This window comes from Strongylocentrotus purpuratus, unplaced genomic scaffold (genome assembly GCF_000002235.5).
Source record: "Strongylocentrotus purpuratus isolate Spur 01 unplaced genomic scaffold, Spur_5.0 spur5_scaffold_6, whole genome shotgun sequence".
Classification (NCBI taxonomy): domain Eukaryota; kingdom Metazoa; phylum Echinodermata; class Echinoidea; order Camarodonta; family Strongylocentrotidae; genus Strongylocentrotus; species Strongylocentrotus purpuratus.
In genome coordinates this window covers 29,309,318-29,336,539 of record NW_022145612.1, presented here as the reverse complement: position 1 = coordinate 29,336,539, position 27,222 = coordinate 29,309,318, and the positions used below count along the sequence as shown (strand labels likewise).

At 35.2% G+C, this 27,222-nt stretch overlaps 1 protein-coding gene across 1 annotated transcript; it reads right to left on the bottom strand.

Moving 5' to 3' along the window:
• Positions 1–6,012: 6,012 nt before the first annotated feature.
• LOC115919265 lies at positions 6,013–24,895 on the bottom strand. The gene is made up of 7 exons (XM_030972629.1): positions 24,396–24,895; positions 23,678–23,765; positions 21,397–21,461; positions 13,921–14,017; positions 11,830–13,032; positions 11,376–11,489; positions 6,013–10,998 (listed from the first exon to the last, which is right to left on the bottom strand). The coding sequence occupies exons 5-7, from the start codon at positions 12,274–12,276 to the stop codon at positions 10,807–10,809; spliced, it is 753 nt and encodes a 250-aa protein (XP_030828489.1). The 5' UTR covers positions 12,277–13,032; positions 13,921–14,017; positions 21,397–21,461; positions 23,678–23,765; positions 24,396–24,895; the 3' UTR covers positions 6,013–10,806.
• Positions 24,896–27,222: the final 2,327 nt, after the last annotated feature.

Genomic DNA, 27,222 nt, shown 5'->3' with positions numbered 1-27,222 from the left:
ACAAGAAAACGTCCAAAAATTGATCGCGTGACAAGAATACAACTTTATCTTTAATAAATGGAAACTGAAAATATGCATTTTCAATCGAGGGTTATAAAAATATATTTCATATAATTATAATTTAACCCGAAGTTCTTTTTTTTAATCTTGCGTGTCAATCAAGCGGCAATAAAATACTTGTATATGACATTATGGCTCTGTTTCTGCATTAATGAATACGTCTTGTCAAAACAAGGTTTTGAAATCAATGACCAAAAGTTTTTTGTGTGTCAATCTTGCTGTAAATAAAGTACTTGTATATGACATCATGGCTCAGTTTCTGCATTAATATAAGTCTTGTCAAAACAAGGTTTAGAAATCATGGAACCGAAAGTTTTTTGTTTGTCAATCTTGCGTGTCAATAAAGTACTTGTATGTGACACTATGGCTTTGTTTCTGCATGAATGAATGGAAACTGAAAATAACTAAGTGTTTACTGGGAGAAGGGCTTCATCTTATGGTTGTTTTTAATGAATAAATTCATATTTAAAAGAAAATCATAATTAACAAATCATAATGAAATCCTTTTGATAAATTTAAATTATTATCTTTCTTTCAAATCACATGAAATTTCGTGAAATTATTATCAGGTGGGCTGTATAACGTACAGACCACCTTATAATTTCGTTAGAATTGCCTTTATTTATTTATTTATTAAATATTTTTCTTATTTCTAACCACTTTTTGTTGGCAAGATAACTTGAAAATGGCTCAATCAAATGCCTTGAAATTTGGCACACACATGTATAGGCATATGTACAAAGCACAATAACGTTTTCAACATTGACCTTCACTGATGACGTCATCTAGGCGCCATTTTGTAAAAATCAACTCATGATCATATCTTCATAACCAAAAGCTATTTCTCATTCATATTTATCATGATCGAGGTCAATATCCGTCCGGTTAATTTCAGGTCAAATAACGCGCACGTGCGCGTACGTCCGCGCGTCAGTGAGCGCGCAAAATGTTAAAATGCTCAAAATCGTCTCAAAATCATTTAACATACGTTTTAGGCCATTCTAAGCATTTTATAAAAAATCGCGCATGCGCGCATGCGCGCGCGTTTTCGCGCGTAAAACTATTACACAACATAGAATCGCCATTTTTTTTCTTTCATAATATTGCACATATTTTTACAAACAAATTGATACCATGTTTATCTCTTTATGACTATTAATAACGGAATGATCACCCGTTTAACATAAATTTCCGTGCGCGCGAGCTCTTGTAATACATATCATAAATGGGCAAAAAGATGCCTATACAAAATCCATTGTAGCTCTTTAGGATGCAAGGTGACCCAATTCTTTTCTTCTCATTGTGATAGAATATGAATTGGAGAAATGATTTCAAGTCTCATTTGACCCTTACTTTTCTCATGACGTCATCATAATGGCCTCCGAACTCATAATTTCAATTTGCATATTATGATGTCAGCATATTTTCAAAAATTGATTGCATCTCTGTAAATATTGATCGATTTTCTTCCAAATTTCGATATGTTCTAGCTGAGACAATCATTACAAATGTAGTTCAAAACATTTTTCATTTTTGACAAAGGAATCATGGCGTATTTTTGCGATTAAAGGAGGCATGTCAATTTTTCACTTTTTGCGTGTATTCTCTATAGGACATGACTTTTTCTCAAAACTGGATTCTACATTCCCGTCTTTCGCGAGCAATATCTCCGTCGTTTTAGCTTCGTTTACGCTGAACTTTGAGTATGATGTAGCTGAGACAATTAGCTATCTCAAATGTGCCCTTCATTTTGTCTAAAATTTTAGTTGGACCAGCCCACCTATACTTGTTCCAAACAAGTATTACAAATCTAGTTATTTATTATTATTAGGTGGTCTGTTGAAAACAGATCACCTATTGTTTTCGTCAGAATTTTCTTTCTTTATCAGGTGGGCTGTATCTATACAGACCACCTTATAATTTTGTTAAAATTGCCTTTATTATTAGGTGGTCTGTCAACGACAGATCACCTATTGTTTTCGTCAGAATTTTCTTTCTTTATTATTATTATTATTTATTTTTATTTATTTTCACACTTTTTTGTTAACAGGATAACTCAAGATCAGTTTAGTCAATTTCGTTCAATTTTGGCACAGTCGTAGGTCATTGTCATGAGACGTTAGAGTAACATTTTCAAGGTCATCAAGTTTTCATGACGTCATCCAGGCGCCATTTTGTGTTTTTTTTGGTACTTTTTACTCATGATCATATCTTCATAACGGAAAGGCATTTCTCATTCATATTTATCACGATTAAGGTCAATATCTGTCCGGTCAATTTCAGGTCAGAAAACGCGCGCGCATGCGTACGTCCGCGCGTCACCGCGCGCGCAAAAAATAAAAATGCTCCAAATCGTCTCAAATTTTTTTTGCATACGTTTCAGGCCATTTTAAGCATTTTGCAAAAAACGCGCGCACGCACATGCGCGCGCGTTTTCGCGCGTAATTGCTTTTTCCTACATAGAATCGCCAATTTTTTTCTGTCATCATATTTGACACATTTTTCCAAGCATTTTGATACCTTGTTCACCTTTTTCTGACCATTAATAACGGAATGAGCGTCCGTTTAAGATAATTTCCGTGCGTGCGAGCTCTTGTAATACATAGCATACATGGGCAAAAACATGCCATACAAAATCCATTGTAGCGCTTTAGGATGCAAAGTGAACCCAATTTTTTTCTCCATATTTTGATAGAGTATGAATTGGAAATATGATTTCATGTCTCATTTGACCCTCAATTAACTCATGACGTCATCATAATGGCCTCCCAACTCAAAATTTCAATTTGCATATTATGACGTCAGTATTTTTCTGGAAAATTGACTGTATCTCTGTAAATATTGATTGATTTTCTTCCAAATTTTGATATGATCTAGCTGAGACAATTTTCTACAAATGCAGTTGCCACAATATTTCATTTTGACAAAGGTATCATGGCGTATTTTTGCGATTAAAGGTGGCATGTCAATTTTTCACATTTTGCGTGTATTCTCTATGGGACATGACTTTTTCTCAAAACTGGATTCTACATCCTGTCTTTTGCGAGCAATATCTCCGTTTTTTTAGCTTTGTTTTCGCTGAGCTTTGAGTATGTTGTAGCTGAGACAATAAGCTATCATAAGTGTGCCCTTTATTTTTGGTCAGATGCCGGGATCATGCTCATATTTCACTTACAAAGTGGGATTTGTAAATTCTATTTTCCGTTTACGTGTAATCTCTATGGGAAATGTTTTGGTATATCAGTAAGGCACTTGACTTCCGACCTCGAGGTCCCTGGTTCGAGTCCGGGCGTCTCCAACAATTTTTTTTTCTTCACTTTTTTTCTTTTTGACCTTTCACTCTACCATCTCCTTTGAATATTAAAACACGTACAATCGCAAATAATGTAATAAACAACCATATTTACTTTATTATTACCCTGTTATCACTTGATCCATTACTTTTTGCGTGTAATCCTTATGGGAGATGACTTTTTCTCAAATCTGGATTCTACATTCTTATCTTTTGCGAGCAATATCGCCGTTATTTCGGCTTGGTTTTTGTTGATTTTTGTGTATGTTGTAGCTGAGCCTATATGCTATCTAAATGTCCCCTCATTTTTTCAATCAGATGTCAGGATCACGCTCATGATCATCATCATGGTTATCATTATCATCATCATGACAATCATGATCATGATCAAGTAGTTTATTTTTGTTCTTTATTTTTATTTATTTGCACACTTTTTTGTTAACAGGATAACTCAAGATCAGTTTTTTTTCCATATTTTGATAGAGTATGAAACGGAGATATGATTTCATGTCTTATTTGACTCTCAATTAACTCATGACGTCATCCGAACTCAAAATTTCAATTTGCATATTATGACGTCAGCATATTTTTGAAAATCGATTGTATCTCTGTAAAAATTAATTGATTTTCTTCCTAATTTTAATATGTTCTAGCTGAGATAATTCTCTACAAATGCAGTCGACACGATATTTCATTTTGACAAAGGAATCATGGCGTATTTTTGCGATTAAAGGAGGCCTGTCAATTTTTCACATTTTTATATGACTTTTTTTTTCAAAACTGGATTCAATATTCCCCTCTTTCGCGAGCAATATCTTCATCGTTTTTTGGTCTATTTCCCCCACAATTTAAGCATGTTATAGCTGATAATATGAGCTATCTTAAGTGTGCCTTCCGTTTTTTGATCTGATGTTGAAATCATGTCGAAATTTTCAATTGAAAGTTGAAATAGCGACTATGCCAAGGCCGTTTGTCAGCTTTACATGTATTGTCTAAGGGACATATTTTGGTATATTGGTTAAAGCACTCGACTTCCATTCCGGTGTAATTTTTTTAAAAATTTGCTTTCGTTTCTTATCAGTGATTTTATCATCTTTTTCGACTACTATATCTCGATCTCTCTCTACGCTTTCACCCTCTCCCTCTCTTGCTCTGCCTCCCTCTTGATCTGCTCTAGCTGATGTCTCCCTCGATCTGTCTCTACTCTTTCACCGGCCAGCTCTCCTTTTCCCGCCTTTGGCTCCCGTTCTCCCTCTTATGTCGTATAGGATGTTCCTTAATTTCCTTTACCTCTTTCCTTTGCCCTTTGTATTCTTTTTTCACCCCTTCCAAGTAGCCTATATGCATTCTGATTTCTCTTTCATCCCTCGGTCCATCTCATGTATTTTTACATGACTACCCAGTCTCCTTCCGTCTCCTTATATCTCACCATGTTTCACTTTGATGACGTCATCACAGTGACAATTTTGATTGAATGCGACATGTCAGAATTTTCTTAGTTTGCGTGTCATGCCTATTGGAGGTGACTTTTTCTGAAATCTGCATTAGGACATTCTAGTCTTGTTTGAGCAATATCTCGATTATTTTTTCTCGATTTTCTGCAAGCTTCGAATATGTTGTAGCTGAGAAAATTCTCTACACTTAAGGTCACATTTTTTTTCTATAAATCAGATGTTGGGATCATGGCGATATTCCAACGACAAGATGTGAATTGAAAATCCTATTTTTCGTTTACGTGTAATGTCTATGTGGAGTAAGTTGGAATTCTAGACAACACCGACGCAAAGCCCCTGGACACCAGGTCGAGTTGTCCAGGGTGGGGTTCTTCGGGGGACAGCTCGACCAACTTTTTTTCTCCTCATGATTTCATGATCTAAAATCCCTCATCTTAGATAAATTTGTCATTTTATGTATTAAATATGCTTTTATAAACACCCACCCCTAACCTAACCATAACTCTAACCCGGCGATTGTACGCCTTCGGCTCGTCAAAAATATATTCTCGTTGCAAAAAATATCAGCTTTATTCTTTAGAACAGCTCTCAAAATACTCACAATTTCCATGTTCCCTGTCATGACTGCGTTAATTATAAAAGCATTAATACATAAAATGACAATTTTATCTACGATGAGTTATTGCCAGTTATTCACCCCATGTATACGCAATGTTTACGTCTCTAGCTCCCACGGACAAAGAATTGTTTACATGTCAATACATTTCTCTTTCTATATATCTATCTACTCACATCTCGCTTAATTCTTTCTCCTTTCTACTGCTTTGTTTCCCTTCCCTTCTCTTGCTCTATTTCTGTATCTCTCTTTCTACTCTTTCACCCTCTCCCTCTCTTGCTCTGCCTCCCTCTTTTTCTCTTGCTCTGTCTCTCGATCCTTTTCTCTACTCTTTCACCCTCCCCATTTTCAGCCTCTGGCTCTCGTTCTCCCTCTTTTATGTCTTTGGATGTTCCTTAATTTTTGTCAATAAAATCTATTCTTCCTATTTAAAGTCATCATCTTATTGAAAGTCATCATGACAACTTTTACCATAAACAAAAATATTCTTTTCAAAAATAATTCCTAGGTACTGAGCTTCCTTCTCACATTCCTAGATAAATACTTATAAAACAGTACGACATACACAAATCACTCAATTACTACATATCTCATGAAAATGTTTGGAACAAACTGTTTCAATTTTTACTGCACATAAATTATCATTTAAGCTTTATCAAGGTAAACCTTTAAAGTCAAACATAACATTCTTCATCTTATCAACCATTACATGATATCAGAAGATCATGACACAACATAGCTCATATCACTAAATACCAATCCTAGTCAATATACATATAGTTGTATATCCAGAAATCTCAGTTCTCAACCTATGGTTTAATCAACCAAGTTTTATAATGTACAATAAATAATATGACATTCTTACTTTTATCAAGTCATGAGACTTAGATACATTACATTTCTCTTGTATTTGAGTTGAAATCTGCACATGCAATTCTAAACGCAATTCTAAATGCAATTACTAAAACGTGTTTCCAATAATCTGATTTTTTGTTTTAAATGATATTATATAGCACCCGTACTTCAGAACGTTAATATCATGAAAAAGGTTGAGCATGGTTATAAGTCTACAAACACCTTTGAATAAAACCTTTGCTAAAAACAATGCCAACATAGCACAACAATATCATGCTGTGGGATAATTAGCATAAAAACAATCCATGTATAAATATGTATGACATATTCTGCACAAAGTTGAAAACCTATAACATGGCTATACGTCAATGTCCATATAGTTTGTATATAACCTGTTAATACAAAGTAGAGATTATCAAATGTTCACATCATCACCTGAAGACAATGTCTTTGACTCAAAATTAAACAATTATCCAGCATTAAAGAGCACAACCCATTGTGTTCAGCATCATTAAGCCCTCTCTGATATATTTAGAGACATAAGGTGGCTGTCTAATTATCATCTCTTTCTGTTTTTTCTGTTGAAAATGTAGTGAGTAATATTCCTGCACTTGCATAAACTACAATGCGTATATATTGCTGTAATATTTTCTTCTTCATATCAAACTTGTGTAGTGGATTTCATGAATTTCTACAAAACATATGCTCAGGATAATAATTTTGTATGTGCTATCATAGAAAGTTTGATGGGTATACATTTGTGGCTGGGAAGATCAATATAAAATAAATCTCAACATTACATAATCCTGGTAAATGCAATATGTATTCAACAAATGACATTAACAAAATATGTTATTAAACCGTGATACACATCCAATAATTTACAATGGTAGACAGACAAAAGAAATCCATGAGTATAGTGCATTTTACATTCTGCTCATATAATCTGCTGTAACATTATACTGAACCTTCACCGATACAAGCCGAAACCTGTAATCTTGGAGCATCATGCTCCATCTCATGATTCTCTTATTGTCAAACCTCTTCGCTTGAATATAGAAGAATGGTTTGTGGTCTGTGTGTACTTCAATTTAATACAAATAATATTTTAACTTTTTGATTGCTCGTACTATTGCTAAGCACTTTTTTTCTATTGTGTAATTTTCTTCCCATGGTAATGACTTGTTACTCGCATAAGCAATCAGGAATTCTTCTCCTGAATGTTACTGCATAAGCCCAGCACCCACATTTACCTTCAATATAAACTGATCCTCGGCATCTTCTGCAGAATCTTGACACACCTTCCTACTCTCTATACACAAATCAAAGCAGCCAGCCACTGACAAGTTAACCTTCTGCCTGAGAAATTATTTGTTGAGAAGATTAATGTGATATTTCTTAAGAACACCACTGACAATGTAGTCATAGTCATACTTTACGCCAGCACAGGGAATGGACCCTTCCATTTCAGCAACAACTTGTTCTGATCAGTGGGAAGCAAGATAAACCCTGATCTCCGTTATTAAATTTCCTGTTTCTAGCATTCATATCCTAATACTTCTTGTATTTTCCTGCGGCACCTTTTAAGGCTTCCTGGGCTAACCCCCATGACTTCACCAACTTCTCACGGAGCACTATGTCATATTCATACTCATCTTTCAACTCCGGTATTACACCATCATTTGTCCTCAATTCCCTTAACATATCAAAGACACTCGCCAAGACCCAGTCTTCACTAAACCAAGTTTTCTGAAATGGTAGAAATTTTGAAGATATTCAATACCTACACATGGTGATAAAAAAATGTAATATGAATGAAACATTTCCATTGTCACTGCTAATATTAAATATAATCAGTGTCTCCGTTACCTTTACTACTGCTATCACCTTCACCAGTATTGTTAGTAGGTGAAAAGCATTACCCTTATTCATCTTTCAGATAGATGTTATTACTGATCACTGGTTTTATGCTAATGTTATCGTATTCATTTAATCAACGTCTGAGGAAATTAATTTTTCAAAATATTTTTTGTACAAAGCAAATGAGATATGAGCTCGCATGTGATGTCACACAGTTTGCAATTTGTGCTTCACTGATTACAACTCCAACAATTTATAACTTTCTCATTTGTTTTTGATTTTCCTCAAAATTTCATTGATTTGTTTCTCTCATTTATCTGCTTTTATGAAGACCAACTTATTTTTGGGGTGGACTTCTCCTTTAACACTTTACATGTATGAAGATCAACTTATTTTCGGGTGAACTTGCCCTTTAACACTTTACATGTATATGTAAGCATCTTAAAAAATGCATATTTATAATTATATGGCTAACGTCATTTACTCCTTACTGTACTTGGGGGGGGGGTGGCGTAAGAGCCCCCCCCCCCCCCCTCCCCCACCCCGCATTTTTGGAGATAGCGCCGCAACCGCTTGGAATTTTACATTGTTGTTCTTCGATTCTTTTCCTCAAGTCTTATGCACATTTTGATACCATTTTCATCGAATTTGGATACACCTGTCAGGTGTTACATAGCAATTAGTATGCGCATATCATCAAAAAGTGCTACAATTGCATATATACATGTACAAGCAGAAATGTGAATACAGGTAAATAGATGTATAAGTGGGAGATATGAATTGATATCAAATTGCTTTGATACGTTTCTCAAAGTAACTTGATGTATTCCAGAACAAAAGAATACATTAGAAATAAAATAATAGATCGAGGACTTAAAACCACAACTGTCTATGTCCAAATATGCCATTTGAGTAAAAATGCATTTAAAAGTTTGATTGCAAGCATAAAATCTGACAAAGTGTAGTAGTTATGTTTAATGCCATTAACTTATAAATAATACTTGGTCAAACATCATACATGGAAGCCATGACCTTTTGACCCTGTCAATGTCAGAAACTTAAAAAATGGGAGTGCCAAATACCATCCATGGAACTCTTCAGGAATGGCTAGGCTATTGCACAAGTTGATGAGATCCTTCTTCTTAAGGTTTAGGCTTTTTTAAATGCTTCTCTTGGTAGACAAGGTCCAGATTACGTGGAACTGATGATCTATCTTCTTGTAGTCATACAAGTAGTTATAGATGGTAGCAGATGGTGCTTTGCTCTTCCTTCCTGTATTGGAAGCTCTTTACATGTAGCCAGTTGAAGACGTGTCTATCTTCGTCTAGGCGTTTGTTATTCATGATCTGCTGTGAGAGATTTTTCAGATCATAAAAGTCTCCATGGCACATGTTTATGACCTTGTATGGAAGCCGACGTCTTAATTTGTGGAAAATGTTTTACCCAGTCATGCATTGTGAAGACATTGATGTTCTTTTTTTCTGTTTCAATAGCAGAATGCATGCTATTGCATTCCACGTGGGAATGCCCACTCTCCAGAAAATTGTGTGCGATGACTTTGAGATGTGTGTTCTGGATGGCATAGAGTAATGTTGCAGCGACATTCACTTTGCAAATCAAAAGAAGCAGAGACAAAAGTCCTCTTTCCAGCAACTACCTTGGCCTGGCATAGCTGCCAACACTTTGGAATTTTCAATTAGTAACATTTAAGTAAAACTGAATATCATGTGCGCGTAGCGCACATCACGAGCTTTCTTTGGAAAATCAGAGTCAAATTCCCTCATGTAGCAGGGTGTTGTTTGGCGAGCCTTAGTAATAAGGACACTTTTTAGAGTTTCGTTGCTCATGGACCCTCTGAAGTCAGTTTTGTTCTTTCGCACCTGACTGAAGACCCTTTCACATTCAGCATTGGTATGGGGTATGGTTAGAATCCCTTTTGCAAGTCTGTCATAGCACAGTTCACCAGAAACATTCTTTTCTGTCATCATACTTGTCCACTGCTTGTCAGTAGATTCCTCATTTTGCACTAAGTCCGGAAGCTGAGCAATTTGATAGATAAGGAACTGGTTCTCCAGAGCATCTAGGGCACTGTGCTTGTCTTCTTCTTCTTCCTGAAGCAACATGCAGGGGAACTTGTTGATGAAGAACTTTAGAGAAGTGAATTTGGCATCCTTCTGATATGCAATGTCAGCCACTTGCACATGGATGAGAACATCAGACTTCAATAGAAACTTACTTACAATGTAGTCACATGCCTTGGTGTAATATGAATGCACTGCTGCATAGAACTTATGGCAATCAGACTCATCTAAAGTGTTCACAATTTCTCTTGTTGCGCTTTTTATGACCATTTCAGATTCTTCACAAAGATTCTCCTTGTTCTTGTAGTCCAGAAGGGTCAAGTCTGTGGCTGCAATGATTGCTTGTGGAGCTACAAATTGGCTGTACAAGTCACGCAGTAGACTTTCTAGTATTCCTTTTAGCTTTTGTATCAGAGGACTTCTCGTCTGAAAGATGACATTTTTCTTGTGAAATGCAATGATGCTGTGGCTGATATTGGGTTTGAGTGCAATGAATTCAGAATTCTTTCCTGTCTTGTTTTATCTCTTACTGTCTGTCTTGTTTCTTTTTTTCCTCCACATCTTGTTTTTTCATTTCCAGTCATTTTACTAGAAATCATACTGGGATGACTGGAAGTTCCAGTCTTGAGCACTGTTGAGCCTGTTGCCTTGCCAACAACTTTCCCAGTCTTCTGCTTTTTCTAGGTGTATCCGAAGCTTCCTCATTTGTCGTTTTTCCCGAGTAGTAGAGCTTGAAGATGCAGGTCTACTGTGTTGTGGCTGTGGTGTTTGAAGTTGAACCTGGGAGGTAGAGAAATTATTGATTACCATATGAGAAAGAAACAAGACTACTGACACAGTTTACAATTAAAAAGATACACTACATTTGAAATCTTGGCAGATGACTAGCATTATTGAATACATTTTTATATCTGTAAACTGAACAGCAGAGTGAAGATGATTGGAAGAGAAAGAGCTTACAAGTAAATGACCTAAAAATAAGAAGAAAAAATAAATGATGTAAAGGAACATATTTAACTGTCACCCTGTATATATCGTCCCTATTTTCACGAAGTGACGGTAGTGAGGAAAATCGTCACGCAAACTGTATGCAATTTTATTTCACTACCGTCACTTCGTGAAAACAGCGACGAATTATGATCAATTTTTGTACTCACTTGGGTCTGAGACTTGGCAGGTTTGCTCACATGTGGTGGATCTGCAGACACCTTCTTGGGAATGCAGAATGCTTGGAGTTGTGCAGTCATCTTGGTTTGGTGAGCAGGCTTTTTCTGCAGGACAAGACAAGCTTAAAAAAATTAATGCGATGCCTGCAACACTATTGATGACTTATTTATAAGCATGAAATTTAATTACACATTAAATTAAATTTTGCAATTACCATTTTGGTTCACGTAATATCCATTTTCGTATTTTTTTCAAACTATTTTAGAGTGTAAAATGATAATAACTGTTGCCAATTTGAGGAGTAAAAGCTGATTAATTCAAACATTTAGAAAGCTCTCTACTGCTAGGGTTAATCTATTCAAATCTGGTAATTTTAATGATGGCCATATTTAAATGGAATAAAAAGGAGTACATGCCTTGTAGTAATACATTTTCTAGCCTTACCTTCAGTTGAGATCCCTGAGCAGGTTCATTTTTCACAGCTGGAGTTGGCTTCTTTGGAACAAGTGAAGTCTGGACACTATTCTTGGTAGCCTTGGTCTGTTGAGTAGGCTTCTTCTGCTTTGTCTGTTGAGTAGGCGTCTTCTGCTCGGCTGACACTTCTCCTTCAAAAAAGAGGACTAGAGCTTGCCATTGTTGGATAAATCTTGGCAAGCATTGGCCCAAGCTCAGCCATCTCGTACAAGCATGTTTCAGAACTGCCTGCACTTCGTTCCCAATGAGCATCTGGAACTTCTTGAGATTCAATTTCCTGTTCACGCTGGCTTCCAGATAGTAGAACACATCAATAAGGAGCGAGTCAATTGAATATGGTAATGCAGATGACGCATCTTTGGCAGCAGAATCAATTAGATGATTGGGGCAACCAAGCACTGACACTTCCCGAGGCATGCCACAATTTGGTATGGTTTACTGTCGCTGACATTACTCCCATCAGTTGATATTGCAATTGGCCGTGCTTTCATGGCTGAAACGATCTGTCCTTGTTTATCTTTGGCCATTTCACGCACAAGACAAGATGTTTGGTCCTTGCACTGGTAAACTTCATAACCTCCTCAGAATTAGGAAAGGCTTTTTTCAACAATGGTCCCATGTGACTTGCAGCTGATAGAAGAATATTGTGCTCCAAATAAAATGATGTAAATAAGCACTCAGCTCTAGTTATATTAAAATCCTTGGAGGTTGACATCCATGATGTTATTTCTCGTGCTGACGATTCAGACTTGAAAGCAGTGATGTGTTGCTTTGATTTGCAATGAACAACAATGTCATTACAACCGCCATGCAAAATTGACAAATCTCGGCGACATTCCTTGCAAGTTGCATGATGTTTGCTCTTTCCTGATGATGCACCGAAGTCAAATTTATCAGCATATTTCTTGTTGTAAGCATGTCCTCTTTTGCACTCCATCTTATTCACAACGATTTTCTGTCTTACACGATGCAAGGAACTGCTTTGGCATCTTGAGCCTCTGTTTTTTGTACGAGATGGGTTTCCGTGAAATTCTCCTTCTGATCTCCAGACAACTGGTCATACTTCGTACATGTTGCACATTGGTCTTTTTTATTTATCATAACGTTTTTTCCGGGCAATGGTATGGTGTTGCTTGGCCACAATCAGTGAAATAGCTGCATAGGGAATCTTATCTGCTTAATGAGTAGAAAACTGCAAGTATTGCGCAATTCTTGATGAATGTACTTGAAACAGTCTGAACATCAAAGTAAAATGGCTAATGGACACATGGGAATAGACAGTTCTGAATAGACACAAAGTGAAATGAATATACAGTTCTTTGGTGGACATAACTGAATTTCACAAAAAATGGACATAGACAGTTCTGGCTTTAAGCCCTCTAGAAAAAATAAGAAATAAAAAACAATATAATACATATTAAAGAAAATAAAATGAAATTTGCATATTCAAAATTTATGCAAATTAACCTTTGCATTTTCAAATATCGACAGCCCCCCCCCCCCCCCCCCCCCCCCTGCAGTCAGGGGTTGCTCAAAATAGCCCAGGGCCAGTAGAATTTCAGAAATATGTTTGCTCTTTCATTAAAATTTAATGAGAAAATTGTAAAGCACAGTTTTTGTTGGGGTGCAGGGGTTTACTCGTACATGTTTCTATGCGATTCCGTGTTTGTTTTTTGGGGGGAAAAAAGATGAAAAATTGTATTTTAAGATCGTATTTCACTCTTATTATCATACTAAATATGATTTAATCGTACTGGTTGGCATCTCTGTATAACCCTCCAATTTTCATTAACTCAAACAACTTACATCATAGTGAATAACCTACTCAACTAAAACGCATTATCACTACCAAACAATCATCTTTCAGCGAATAACATTCCAGCATTGGGTCCCGATATTAGTATTCTTTCATTATCATTAACCTTCCCATTTTGATATTCCATATATAATATGATATCAACCTCTTCTTTACTTAAATACTTGCATGTCTCATTGTCACGTTCAAGCTTGATCTCTGATTTGAGTGTCTTCTTCAGAGTGATGGTTTCCACCGTGACGTACCTTGTCTCCTCCTCCAACCCAGTCAAAAAATGAGCACTTTGCAAGGTTCATGGAATGTTCCAACTTCAATATACGGATCAGGTCGACAATCCTTAATCTGGGAAGAAAAAGCATGGATGTATGATCTTGTTATCCATCCACCTATCAATCCAGTATTCTAAATGTGCACCATTGTTTTAGATTTCTCAAATATGATCTATAAGTTCGAAATACATGTACATGTCATGATGTGAGTGATGTTTAAAGATACTAAGGTTTGAAAGGCAAGGAGTGACAACACATAAATCCTTTAACTCATCACCTTAAGAAAAGGGTTTTTACCAACTTTACAACCTGCTTTCAATGTGATGTCCATGGCAGATGATATCATTGATAAGTGTACGGTAAGCCAACAAAATATTGACAACCCTTTTAAGAAGGAATAATATTCATATTCGTTTTTGCAAGAATGAAGACATGATAAATGAAAATGTTTAATTATCAACAAAATTAAGAAATTTACTTGTTTATTCTTCTCATTTTACTACTAATATTAAAAAGCAATCTTAACAGCTTCATGGTAACTATAATATGTAGGGATGACCTCTGTTTCCAATAAATCTAGTCCCTTGCTGTACACATGATCTATCAATGTTCCCTTCTCAGTAGTAGCATTAACAACATGCTGTTTGTAACCTTTATTACACATTAGCTTGTTTACCTGTAAAGAACCTTTAAACAAATCCTCATTAAAATCTCCCATCACAATACACCTAATGCTTGTTTTGTGTAATACATCTAGCAAATTGTCTAATGATTCACAGAATGATTTGATACTATATGATGGAGGTCGATAAACAACTGAAATCACAACAGAAACTGGTTTGGTGACAAGAATTGCAATAAACTCTAAGTTGTCGACAGATATGTCTAATCTACTTGAATATGTATTCTTGATATACATTGCAACACCTCCGTGCGATTGTTCTTTGAGTACATTTCCAACTCCAGAATTACAGTATGACAGATGTCGTGGCTGATGATAAAATCGAAAGTTATCTAAAACAACGTCACAGAGATCATCATCATTAATCCATGTTTCGGTCAAGCAAATACAATCTACATTCACAAATTGGCACTGGGATTTGAAATCAGTAAAATGCTGTTTTAATCCTTGTACATTTTGCATTACCAAAGAAAAGTTATAATCGTGAATATCTTCGGAAGTTTCATTCTCAATAAACGGCTTCATAATCTCAATGCGTTCTTTAATTTCTGGATTACAATATATACGTTTAGGATCGAAATGTTCTATCACAAGTCCAGATAACGAAGTAACGCGACTAAGCCCAACATATGCCTGTCCAGATTGAAATACATTTTTTAATGATACAACAGCTTTGTCTAATGTCGAACCTTGTACTTTATGAATTGTGCAAGCATAAGCAAGCTTAAGTGGAAATTGTTTTCTCACATATTTCTTACCAATGGATTCTTGAGACATTTCGATTGAATGAATACCAATATCGGCCTTCTCAAAATTAACTTTGATGCAAACTGGATTCAAATTTGTATGATCCGTTATTATTTCTGTTACATTTCCGAAACATCCATTTGTCAGGCCTTTACTAACATCAATGTTTTTGAGCAACATCACTCTAGCATTAACTGCAATCCACAGATAAGGAGGCAACTGGGTTTTCATCTTTGTATAAGGTTTTTCCCGTATTTGATTTCCTTTTTTAACATCTTTGTCCATGTCTTGTGCTTTTACGCATATCACATCTCCACATTTTTTATGCAATAATTTCTTGTTCCAAGCATCTACTTCATTGTTACATGCATAGATATGCAGAGCATTTTCACATTCTTCACCAGTCTCACAGGACTTGAGCATTGCTAGGTCTTCATCACAGAGAATCTCTTCCCCTTGTTTTACACGTAATCTATTTAAGAGAAAAGCAAATTGGGTATCGTCTTTTTGTCTCATAATGTCTTCAAGTTCTACTTTCTTGAAATTAGCATTCCACAATGCACCATTGAGTGTGTCTTTATATAAAGGAGTTCCTAAGACTGGAGGTAACTGATACATGTCTCCCACAGCAATAACTGAAACACCAGCAAAAGCAGTTTGATCTCGTGATTGTTTTATTTGTCGTAGGCGGCCGTGAATGTAAGACATCAACTTTTGATTTACCATTGATACTTCATCTATGATTAAAATTTGCAATTCAGCCAGCTTATTTCGAAGGACACTTATTTTCTCATCACTCAGAGGTTGATACAGTCTTTGTGCATTGATTGGAATAGAAAGAATACTATGTATAGTATGGCCATTGATATTGTATGCAGCTACTCCGGTTGGAGCCATTTTCAATACTGAGACATCATCAGGATGTGGCAACATTCGGGCTAGTATACGTGTTGCTTCATAGTAAAGACATTTGATCAAATGACTCTTTCCAGTACCAGCACCTCCAGTTAGAAACATATGAAACGGTTCGACCGATTTTCCATTTACTCTATCTAAACACCACTGTCGTATTTTGTAAAAAAACACTCTGTTGCTTCTCATTCAAAGACCTCATCAAAGAATGTCCATCTTGTTTGGAAATTTTTACTGAACGTAGTTCAATGCTATAGTCATCTTTTTCGGTTCATTCTTTAAATCTGGGATATCAAGATCTCCATCACAATCTTCGACATCTACATTTTCTTTGGGATGTTCAAGTCGCTCTACTTCCTTTTCCGGACATAAAAGACCCCATGCATCTTCGTGTGGACCAAATTTGTCAAGATGCTCCTGTGCATGATCAATTGCATCGGCATTCATTTCAAACTTCTTTCGGTTAGTACAGACAATTGACCAGACTTTCTCCAATTCACGTCCACATATTTTCACAGAACCTGTCTCGTAGAACTCTTCATGTGTTTCAAATGTTGGGGGCTTTAATTGTCCATCTTCAAAATATGGCAGAAAGAGTTGCAAAATGCTCAAATAATATTTTTCGGGTGAGATGATGGGTGAGAATCGGGGATATCTTACAACTGCATCTCCCGTACGAGTACGCTTCTGAATATATCCCAGATCGTTATCTAATTTAAAGACATTTTTACTTCTTGTACTTGGCGTTTGGGATGCAGTTAAGATTCTATACTGAGAACAAAACGTTGCAAGACACATATCACTGAATTCTGCGTTTTAGGTCGAGCTTTGTATCTGTCGAGCTTGCTAGGCATCCAAACATCTCATCATCATCATTATCGTTATCTGGTCTGCTCTTTATACGCTTAATGGTAAACTCATTCTGACAGGGTCGGGTCCAACAGGAATGAATTCCACTTTCCTAGAAGATTCTTTCAATCTGAGACTGCAAACACGATAGACGCTTTCTTGAGCAGACACTTCACGATTTTGCATGTACACCTGGCCAAGTTTTTTCATGCTTTCCTTTGCGTTCTCATTTCCCTCTTTCATTTCTGATAGTGTATGACTCAATAGCATTCCGATTTCTCGTTCAGCTTTTGACATGTAGGATACAATATAAGCCACGCATGCAAATACATTTGTTACAAACTGCAAATCCATGTTGGCATTCCAGCTTCTTAGTAGACTTGGATTAAACTGATTCACCCATACATCTTGTATTTCTCTTTTGATGATTATACTTTGTTGTGATGCTAATTCATTATGTGCATTCTCAAATTGATTTTGTGTAATGCCAAGCTTTTCAAAAGAGATGGTTTACACTGTTGTACTCGATTCCATTGGATAATGCATCTTTAACTGACTTCAACAATTTCTCTGCATCATCTTTAATCTTTGTAGAAGCTTTAATTTGATCATTGTCCTTTCCCTTATTTTGCACTTTCCCACAATCTTTAGCTGGAATCTCTTCAACAGGTGTTACAATGAATGTTTTTTCAGATGGTGGTCTTGGGAAATTAAATCTACACGCTTTTCCCGTTTTTGTGCAAGATTTAGAATGTTTCTTACTGTGTTGTTGGACCTTGCTTACTATTTCATGTAGTTCTCGATCTTCCTTTTCATCCGGTTTCTGGCAAGAAATGTATTTATCTACAAATTGTACGACATCATCATCTTTATCGATACCCAACTGTGGAGCATTTTCAACCCAGAACAAGGCATGAATGTGAGGGGAACCACGGGCTTGATACTCTACTCTCCAAAATGAATCAACTACTTTACCAATCGGTGCAGCGGGAGATAAAATAACTCTCTTCATAAAAGTGTGAAATCTTTTATCAAACATTCTGGCAACTGTTACTGGATTTGATCTAAAAGATTACATTTTTCTGTATAGTCTAATTCACTCGATTCCCTGGTGTCTCCTTTTTGTCTAAGCAATGTATTCATTAATTCTGGCCATCTCATATCGGCAGATGAGAAAGAAGCAAACCATGTCGGCTTTCCAAGCTGTCGTACCATTGCGAGAACATCTTTTGTGTCTTTTGCCAGAATGGAGGTGTTCCACGAATTTGCTTTAAAAATTATAGCCCTTGTCTGATTTTAGTATTTTTTTAACTTTCTCTGCATCTTTCAAATCTGAGGCAGTTATTGAAGACGAATCATCTTTTTTGTTTGGACTTTGCCTTAAAGCGATAGAAACTTGTGATATAACCTGTTGAATTTCATAAATATATTGTGCATAAAAGATGTAATCTGTATTCTGAGCAAATCTATTGTCCACGTGCATCAGTCGGTTATGCAGATAACGTCCTAATGTTATTTTTTCATCTCTTCTATCATGGAATGTTGGTTGACCTTTAGGAAATAAAACTGGGAAACATTTGGCCTCATTGCTTTCATCTTGTAGAATTGATACAGGGCTTCTTCCTTCACAAGGAGCACAACATATTATGTCTTCAAAATACTGATCTAATATTTCCTGTCCAATATCTACCGGCTGGAGACATGAGTCTAACTGAATACCGCGTAAGCGTTCTTCCATATCGTCTCAGTGTTGTTGTCATCTATTTTTTGTTGTAGTTTACTGTTGTCTTGCATGTTTTCATTAGCATTTTTGTCTTTGGACAAAATGTAATCAATTTGTTCTTCCATTTCCTCCAATATTTTGCCAAACGAGCTTTACCACCAATTTCCACTGCTTCTTCCTTTTCATTATCTTTTTCATTTCGTTCAAGTGAGTTTTCCCATTTATCATTTACTGCAACATCAAAATACCACTTATTATTTGCTTTTAAATACTGCAGAGCATTGAGCAAGTTAGATTTATCTACAAATTTGTACTCATAATAGCTTTTGTACGACAATTTTCGTTTGAGTTTAACACGGATCAATTGATCTTCAGTCTGTGGTCTTGGCAACATATCTACTGTTTCATAAGTGTTTGAAGGCACGCACACGACTGGGCCATGGACTCCATTTTGACCACCTTTAGGCAAGGCCATTAACTTCATGAAAGGGATATTCAATGCAATCAAATGCTGTTCTAAATTGTTCAGATTGGCAAGTTCTTCTGGAACTTCATGTAGTTGTAAATTGTTCATGTTTGCTTCTGCAGGTACTTTCCAGCTTGCAATTTTCTATGACAGGTAAAGCATATCCAAAAGTGTCGATCTGGCTGACTGGCCTATTAAAACATTTTGACCGGCATTCTGAATTGCAAACATGCAAATATTCTTCACTTATGCACGTGTGAATTTATAATTACTCTTTTTACATTTCAATACCTGGTTCTCAAAGAGAAGTTTTAAGCATACACAGCACACATATTCTGGGCCATGAGAAATTATCTTTCTAAATTCTTCAAGTACAATATCAAACTCGGACAATTTTACGTTCGAAGTACAGACCTTTTTCGATTTTGTTTTATTACATTTTGCCTATATTTTTCAATTCTTTTATATTTCATTTTTAAGCTCATCAATTTCTTTTCCTTAAATTCGTTGCCTTTATATCTAATTTTGGACAATGTTTTCATATTTGCCTTTTTTGTATGTTTAAATTGTTGATCGTTGTGATATAATTTCTTCATTTGTTTTTTCATGATATCTTGTTGTTTTTCCTTAAAATTTTCATCGTTCAAATATTTACTTCTTAATTGCTTTTGTGAATTCGTTTAAATAGTTCATCATGCTGGTATTTACTTCTTATTCTACTCTTGTGCATTCGTTTAAATAGTTCATCATGCTGGTATTTACTTCTTATTCTACTCTTGTGCATTCGTTTAAATAGTTCATCATGCTGGTATTTACTTCTTATTCTACTCTTGTGCATTCGTTTAAATAGTTCATCGTTCCATATATTTATTTTTCATTTTAGTCCTCATAGCTGTTTTAACATTTTCTTTAAATCCTTCATTTCTCAAATATTTTTGTTTATTTCTATACAAAATTTTCTTTTTATAACATAAATCAGAATGATATTTGGTTTTCATAATATTTAGCTGTATGTTCCTGAAATTTGAATCCTCTTTATACATTTCTTTTGCCTTTGTTTCACATAAGCTCCTTGCTTTATTTTGTGTGATAAATTAGTGTTGTAATTCTCTTTTTGTCTTTGTTTTACTTCATTTATTTTTCCATGTTATAGGTTAAATCATTTTGATATTTATTCTTCGATTTAATTTTCCTCATTTGCGCATTGTGAAGAACTTTTCCTTTTTCTTAATTATTTCATCTTTGGTCAAGGCTCGTTTTTCTCTCATAAGCTGTCTACTGCGCTCCCTTCTTTGATTAGAACTTTGTCTGTGTTTACGTTTTTTCTTTCCATGTCTACATTTCCAACATGAACTTCTCCAATTATTATTAATTCATCATTACTATCAGCACATTCGCTTGCATCAATTCTTAAGCTGTCGTTCTCATTCATTTTTACCAATTTGGTTTTTCGAACTTCATTACCAAGGTCAACATCGACTTTGCATCATTTTCAATGTTACTCAATTTTCGTTTTCTGCTTAAGATAGAGTTGGAATTTGAACTTTGTTCACTAAATTTAATCTATCAGAGTCATTCCGCATTTAGTACAATTTTTGAAATCTCCATTTTGTTCATTTACATATTCTGTCTTGATAGAGTCATTTCTTTTCAAAAGACAACTTTTATTCAGCGGTGGTTCTTTTAGTTTCGTTAAGGTAATTGTCACACTCTTCAGTTTTAATTCCTGACCGTTATAATGTACATCATGACTGATCGTTTCATTTGCTTTTTCAGGGAAGAGAAATACATTTGGGTTATCAATCATCTTTTGTGGGGAAACACTCTCATCCAATATTTGAACTTCATCAAAGCTTTCACAATGTATGGAACATCCAGAGCTTCCAGACTGACTTTCACTGTGTGTATTTGACGAAGGAATTGGATTACAAACAAAATCCTGTAACTGTGGATAGCCTTTCAAGGTTTCATTCTTACCGGAAGTTGCTTTAGCACATACACTAGTTACTTCATATTCGGTGTGCAGGGGGCATCCCATTGATTTTGCTAACCTCATGCAATGCTTGTACACACCTTGCCAGCTTTGAGTACGAAGTACAACACTGTGTCCGTTACAAATCAGGAAACCTCGACTGCTTCTGGAATGTGAATCAAATATAAAAAAACCATCTTGACCAGATAATACAATGAAAGTACTTCTAGCAAATGTCACAAAACATGCATCAGAATCAGTACAGAGTTCTTTTCGAGTGCTTGCTTCAATGTCATCGAAAGAGACTGGGCCAATATCAATTCATCTCCATCTAACAATCCAGTGACTGGTTCACGGCATACTATGTTAAACAATTCATTGTACGCATCCAAATATTCAAATAGATCAGATATCAATAAGTATTGGTTGTCGAGTGAAGTGGATCGCCGTATGTAACAATATAATTCATTACCGTTATTCAAAATCCTGTCTAGATCTGTACTTTTCCAATCATTGGCATTTTTTACCTTGCTATACAACAGTGCAGAAAGTGAATTGGTAACACACTGCTTTCCACTTAAGTCACCAAATCTTGTATCCCCTTGATTGAATGTCCCTTGGGCAACCAGCGTTATTTGTGTATCAACTCTCGTGCATTTGTCTTTGTGATCACTTTCAAGGGTTTCGTCCTTGGTGTTACGTTCGTTGTGAACGACTGATTTAGACTGATACTGCACACTGTTCATATGTCATGTCAAAAAGATTTGCAGTACCTTTTCTCTCATCGTGATTTATCGTACCAGTTTCCAACGTGAGCCTAGCCTACGTTTTTTCCCTTTGGATCAACATGGTTTTGAAATGTTTCAGGAGACTTATCCACTACTTCATCAATTTCTTCCTCTATCTGACACTTGGATCTACACTTCTTGAACACATGCTTTACTTTAACATCAGCCTGAATTGATGGACATGGCAAAGTTCTCTTTGTTGTTCTTGTCTGTTCTAATGAATTGAAATTGACAAAATCTACAGATTCAACAACATTAAAATGAACATTTCCTGTGTACAGTATATAAATTCCCTTATCAGATGTAACAATATTGATTCTTCCAGGTTTCTTTGCAGAGTACAATTGCCCAACATGGTACTTGGTCATTGTATGAATAAATATCAGTATCGATTAAATTTGCTAAAGCGCTAATTTCAGTGTCTGTAGCCCACGTTCCGTCTTCCTTTATTCTACGTTTCAAAACATATTCTCTGACTGTTCTATATTCTTGCCTCAATGTATTACTAAACATGTCCTTGGTTTGCAATAAATGTTTCACAGTGGCATTTCTTAAAATTGCATGATTACGCTCAGTTCCAGAAATTACATAGGAAAATTGCACGAAAGAAACAATTGCCATCACCAGTAATTTGTTTACTCTGTAAAGGAACTCCAATAGAGCTATTTCTATCTAACCTTGAATCACAGCCTTTGCCTATATATCTGATATTCAGTTTTGAACAAATGTTCTGTTTGTCATTATTCTGGAGGGGTACAAATTTGAAATCTTATCTGGTCTATCACGTAATCCAAGATCTGCTACAAATTCAACTTCTGTTTCTGTTTCATCAGTACATGTGTACATATTAGCATCTATTGCCTTTTCAATGTCTTCATCTTTGATATTTGAATTTGAATCGAAGAAGATTCTAAAGGATTCCTTGAATGAGCATGATCATTAAATGACATATCAGTATCATTGTCTGTACCATCTTTTACTGTATCAAAGCTTCTATTCTTCAGGTCATTGTCATACACTGCATCTTCTTGTACACCATCTGAAACATCTGAAAAATCATTTTTCATCATATCATCATTTTCCAATACCGATTCACAGACATTGTCTACTGGTTCATTTATGGGCATATCTTTTGGTCTATCACAAACATTCAAAGGCATATTGCGTTGTGGTAAAACACTTCTATCGAATAAATCACATCCAGGACTTGTGTCTGTATCACTATCAGATTCTATACAATTTCTTGCACACGAACGTTTCACTGGTATATGAACATCACTGCCACTATCATCGTCCGTTTCAATTTCCCCATTTTCATCAAAATTTGATTTCAACAGATTATTCTTTGAATCGTCCTGCACAACTCCATCTGAACCTTTGTTGTCTTTCATATTGCAAATATGCTGGTCTGAGTGTTCATCATTTTACATGTATTTGGATCAAGTCCTTGGTCACTTGCATTCATAGATTTCTTTGTATCCAGCTTCTCATTCTTTACTGCTAATTCTATTCCTTCATCTTTGTCAAATCTAATCTCTGATTATCAGAAGAGTGATTTCCATCAGTGCCTTTTTTCCGGCTTTGGAAGACTGACCTTTCTTGTTCCTTGCTCGACCTTTCTTGTTCTTTGCTTCTTTTTTCTTGCCACCAGCATGAACTCTGTACTTTCGCAAATCCTTGATCTGTTCAAAAAGATTACAAGTACATACATCGATATCAACACATGTATCTGTTCTAGATTGAGTTGGCAAATTGCTTGCTATGTCTGCCCAGGATCGTGTTTGTGCCGTTTCACTTTGCACACACATGTCATTATACAACTTCATTGCATGTGGGGACTGCACACTGTAGGCATATAAACCTAAAAGAGTTTCTGTGTAAGATGAACACTGATATCTTTTTTCTCGGATTTCACCTTCTTTTCTTTACAATCAACTTTCTTTCGGTCTTCCTTTTTTTTCCTGCTATGGCTTTCATAGAATGTCTTCATTGCTTTGCCGATGTAAGTTACACCAGGTTCTAAGACTTTGCCATTCACTGATTTTCTTCTGATTTTCCTGTCTGTTTTGATGATCATCTATTGATTTGGGATACAATTTTCTTGATTTTAGTTTCTCCACCCATTTCGTCTTCCTTGATTCACAATTACCCAGTCATCCTCAAATTTTTCATTTTGCATCTCTTCGTGTTCTATTTGGGATGGATTTTCCATAGCCAAAGGATTATGTCTATCAGACTCATTTGTTTGCCTGTCAGTTATATGATGTTGTGTTCCTCTCAATCGATTGGTTTTCTTTCCCTTTTTACCATACCTCTTCTTTGATCTGCCACATTTTCTTTTGTTGGTCGTACTTGATAGGGTCCTTGATTGGTTCAAATCCAAGTAACAGTGTTCATCATGATCACCAAGAAGTTCGTATCTATTGAAATGAGAAGGGATGCATACTTGATCAAACATGCGATGAGCCATGTTGTTATTGCCACAAAATGAACAAATCCAGATCAATGTCAGGTCACTCAGTCTGTCTTCACAAGGGAATCCCATACATGTCACATGAAAATGCTTACTACAACAGTCACATCTTGCAATCACTTTCATTTTCTTTGATTTCATTGTTACAGATACAGCATTCATTAAGATCTGGGTTGGTCACCAATGCACAACTAGTCAGTATATTCATGATTTCATCAAGTGTTTTCTTAAATTCAATTGTATCCATCATGGTAAATTTTGCTTATATACTTGCAACAGTTCTGGTTAATAATTACAAGTCTACAATTAACGGTTCTGTAACTTTGATATATAATGTTCTGATATATATTCCTTACTCCAATAGTTCTTTTATTAAATATTCCTATTGTGAATTATGAAAAACTAATCCTTACTGATATTAAACTCTATGGTATTTCAATAGCCTAGCTTTATATACACTAGCTTGTACTGTGTTAAGGAGCTATAATGTTTTTGTCTCAAGATGGCGTTTTTATTAAAATATGAGTAGGTCATTAATAGCCTAAATGTATTGTAGGCCTATATAAGTTCCCAAATTGCTAATTTCTTTGTTACTCTCTCTCTGCAAAACAGGTTCACTTTATATCCTGATCAAAATAGATTTCTTATTCTTTCTCAAATCAATCAACCTCACTTATATTTCTAAAACTATATTTTATCCTGACCAATCTTCTTTCTTACTCTCTCTACAATCAAGCTTACTTTTATTTTAAAATTCTGAAACACTATATATCGAAGGATTTTTTCCTTTTCTCTTTACAAATCAACAACGCTCACTTTTCTAGGACTATATATATTGACACAAATTTGTGTGATTATGGTCTTATCAAGTTCTAGGAATTAGAATTAAATTGCTTTCTCGCTATTGTTCTTCTTTTTATTTCAGTTTGTTTTTAATTCCTTTTAGAAACTGCCAAATATTTCTTTCTAATTTACAGTAATTATGTCTTCTAAAATGGCAATACAGTCTTTCAAAACTTGCAATATTGCCTTCTTCACACTATTTTGTTCAATCTTCTTTATTCTTTGCTGTGTATACGCTCTTTTTACTTTCCCCAAGATTACTAATACTACTGTTTTGAATTCTAATAGAGGTCTTATCAAGTTCTAGGAATTAGAATTAGATTGCTTTTTCTCTATTGTTCTTCTTTTATTTCACTTTGCTTTAATTCCTTCTAGAAAACTGCCCAGATTTTTTTTCTAATTGACAGCAATTTTGTCTTCAAAATACAGTCCTTAAAACTTCCAATATTATCTTCAACGACTACTTTCCAATCTACTTTACTCTTTAAAATGTATACCTCTTTTTTTCTTTCCCAAGATTTACAATATTACTGCTTTCAACTGTAATTATGGTCTTATCAAGTTCCAGGAATTAGAATTAGATTCCTGTTCCTCTATTATTCTTCTTTTATTATTGCAGTTTACTTTTAATTCCTTCTAGAAACTGCTAATAATTTCTTTGTAATTGACAATAATTATGTCTTCTAAAATGGCAATACAGTCCTTCAAACTTCCAATATTTATCTTGAACGACTACTTTTCCAATCTACTTTACTCTTTAAAATGTATACCTCTTTTTTTCTTTCCCAAGATTTACATATTACTGCTTTCAACTGTAAGTATGGTCTTATCAAGTTCCAGGAATTAGAGTTAGATTCCTTTCCCTCTATTGTTCTTCTTTTTATTTCAGTTTACTTTTAATTCCTTCTAGAAACTACCAATAATTTTCTTTATAATTGACAATAATTATGTCTTCTAAAAATGGCAATACAATCTTTAGAAATATTCTGTTCCAGTTTTGATTCGATTCAAGATTTCCAGATTCAAGTTTCATTCAGTATGTATGTTTCAGATTCAAGGTTCAAGATAGTTCAAGTTCAAGTGCTAGTTTCAAATACAAGTTCAAGTGCAAGTTCTTTGGAAGTTCTTTAGTTCAAAATAGTTCAAGATAGTTCAAAATATTCAAGATAGTTCAAGATAGTTCAAGATAGTTCAAGATAGTTCAAAGATAGTTCAAGTGCAAGTTCAAGTGTAAGTTCAAGTGCAAGTTCAAGTGCAAGTTCAAGTGTAAGTTCAAGTGTAAGTTCAAGTGCAAGTTCAAGTTCTTTGAGAGGTTCTTGGAGAGTTCTTTGGAGAGTTCTTTGGAGGTTCTTTGGAGAGTTCTTTGGAGAGTTCTTTGGAGAGTTCTTTGGAGAGTTCTTTGGAGAGTTCTTTGGAGTTTTCTTGGAGTGTACCACCCTCGGTCCTGCAAAAGACAGAAAGGAATAGAAAAAAAAAATTAATTAAATTCAATAGACACGTTTGGGCAATTCTTGAGAAATCATCAAGGAGCTCGTATCTATTGAAATGAGAATGACTTAATTATTAAATCACTATTGCTTCAAAATAGACTTCCCCTTTAAGTCAACATAGATATGTGCCAGATCCAGCCCCATTCACTTTTTACATGATTGAAAAGCCCTGATAAGGGCTCGTGTTTGTACATATTATGAAGTTTATGAATTAATATGGATTATAGATTAGAATCTAGAATATACTTACTTTAATTAGAGCGATGCTGGAAAGTGTGCTTAGATGTTAAGTACTTTGTAATTGCTAGGCATTTCGTAAGTAAGAAGACCAGC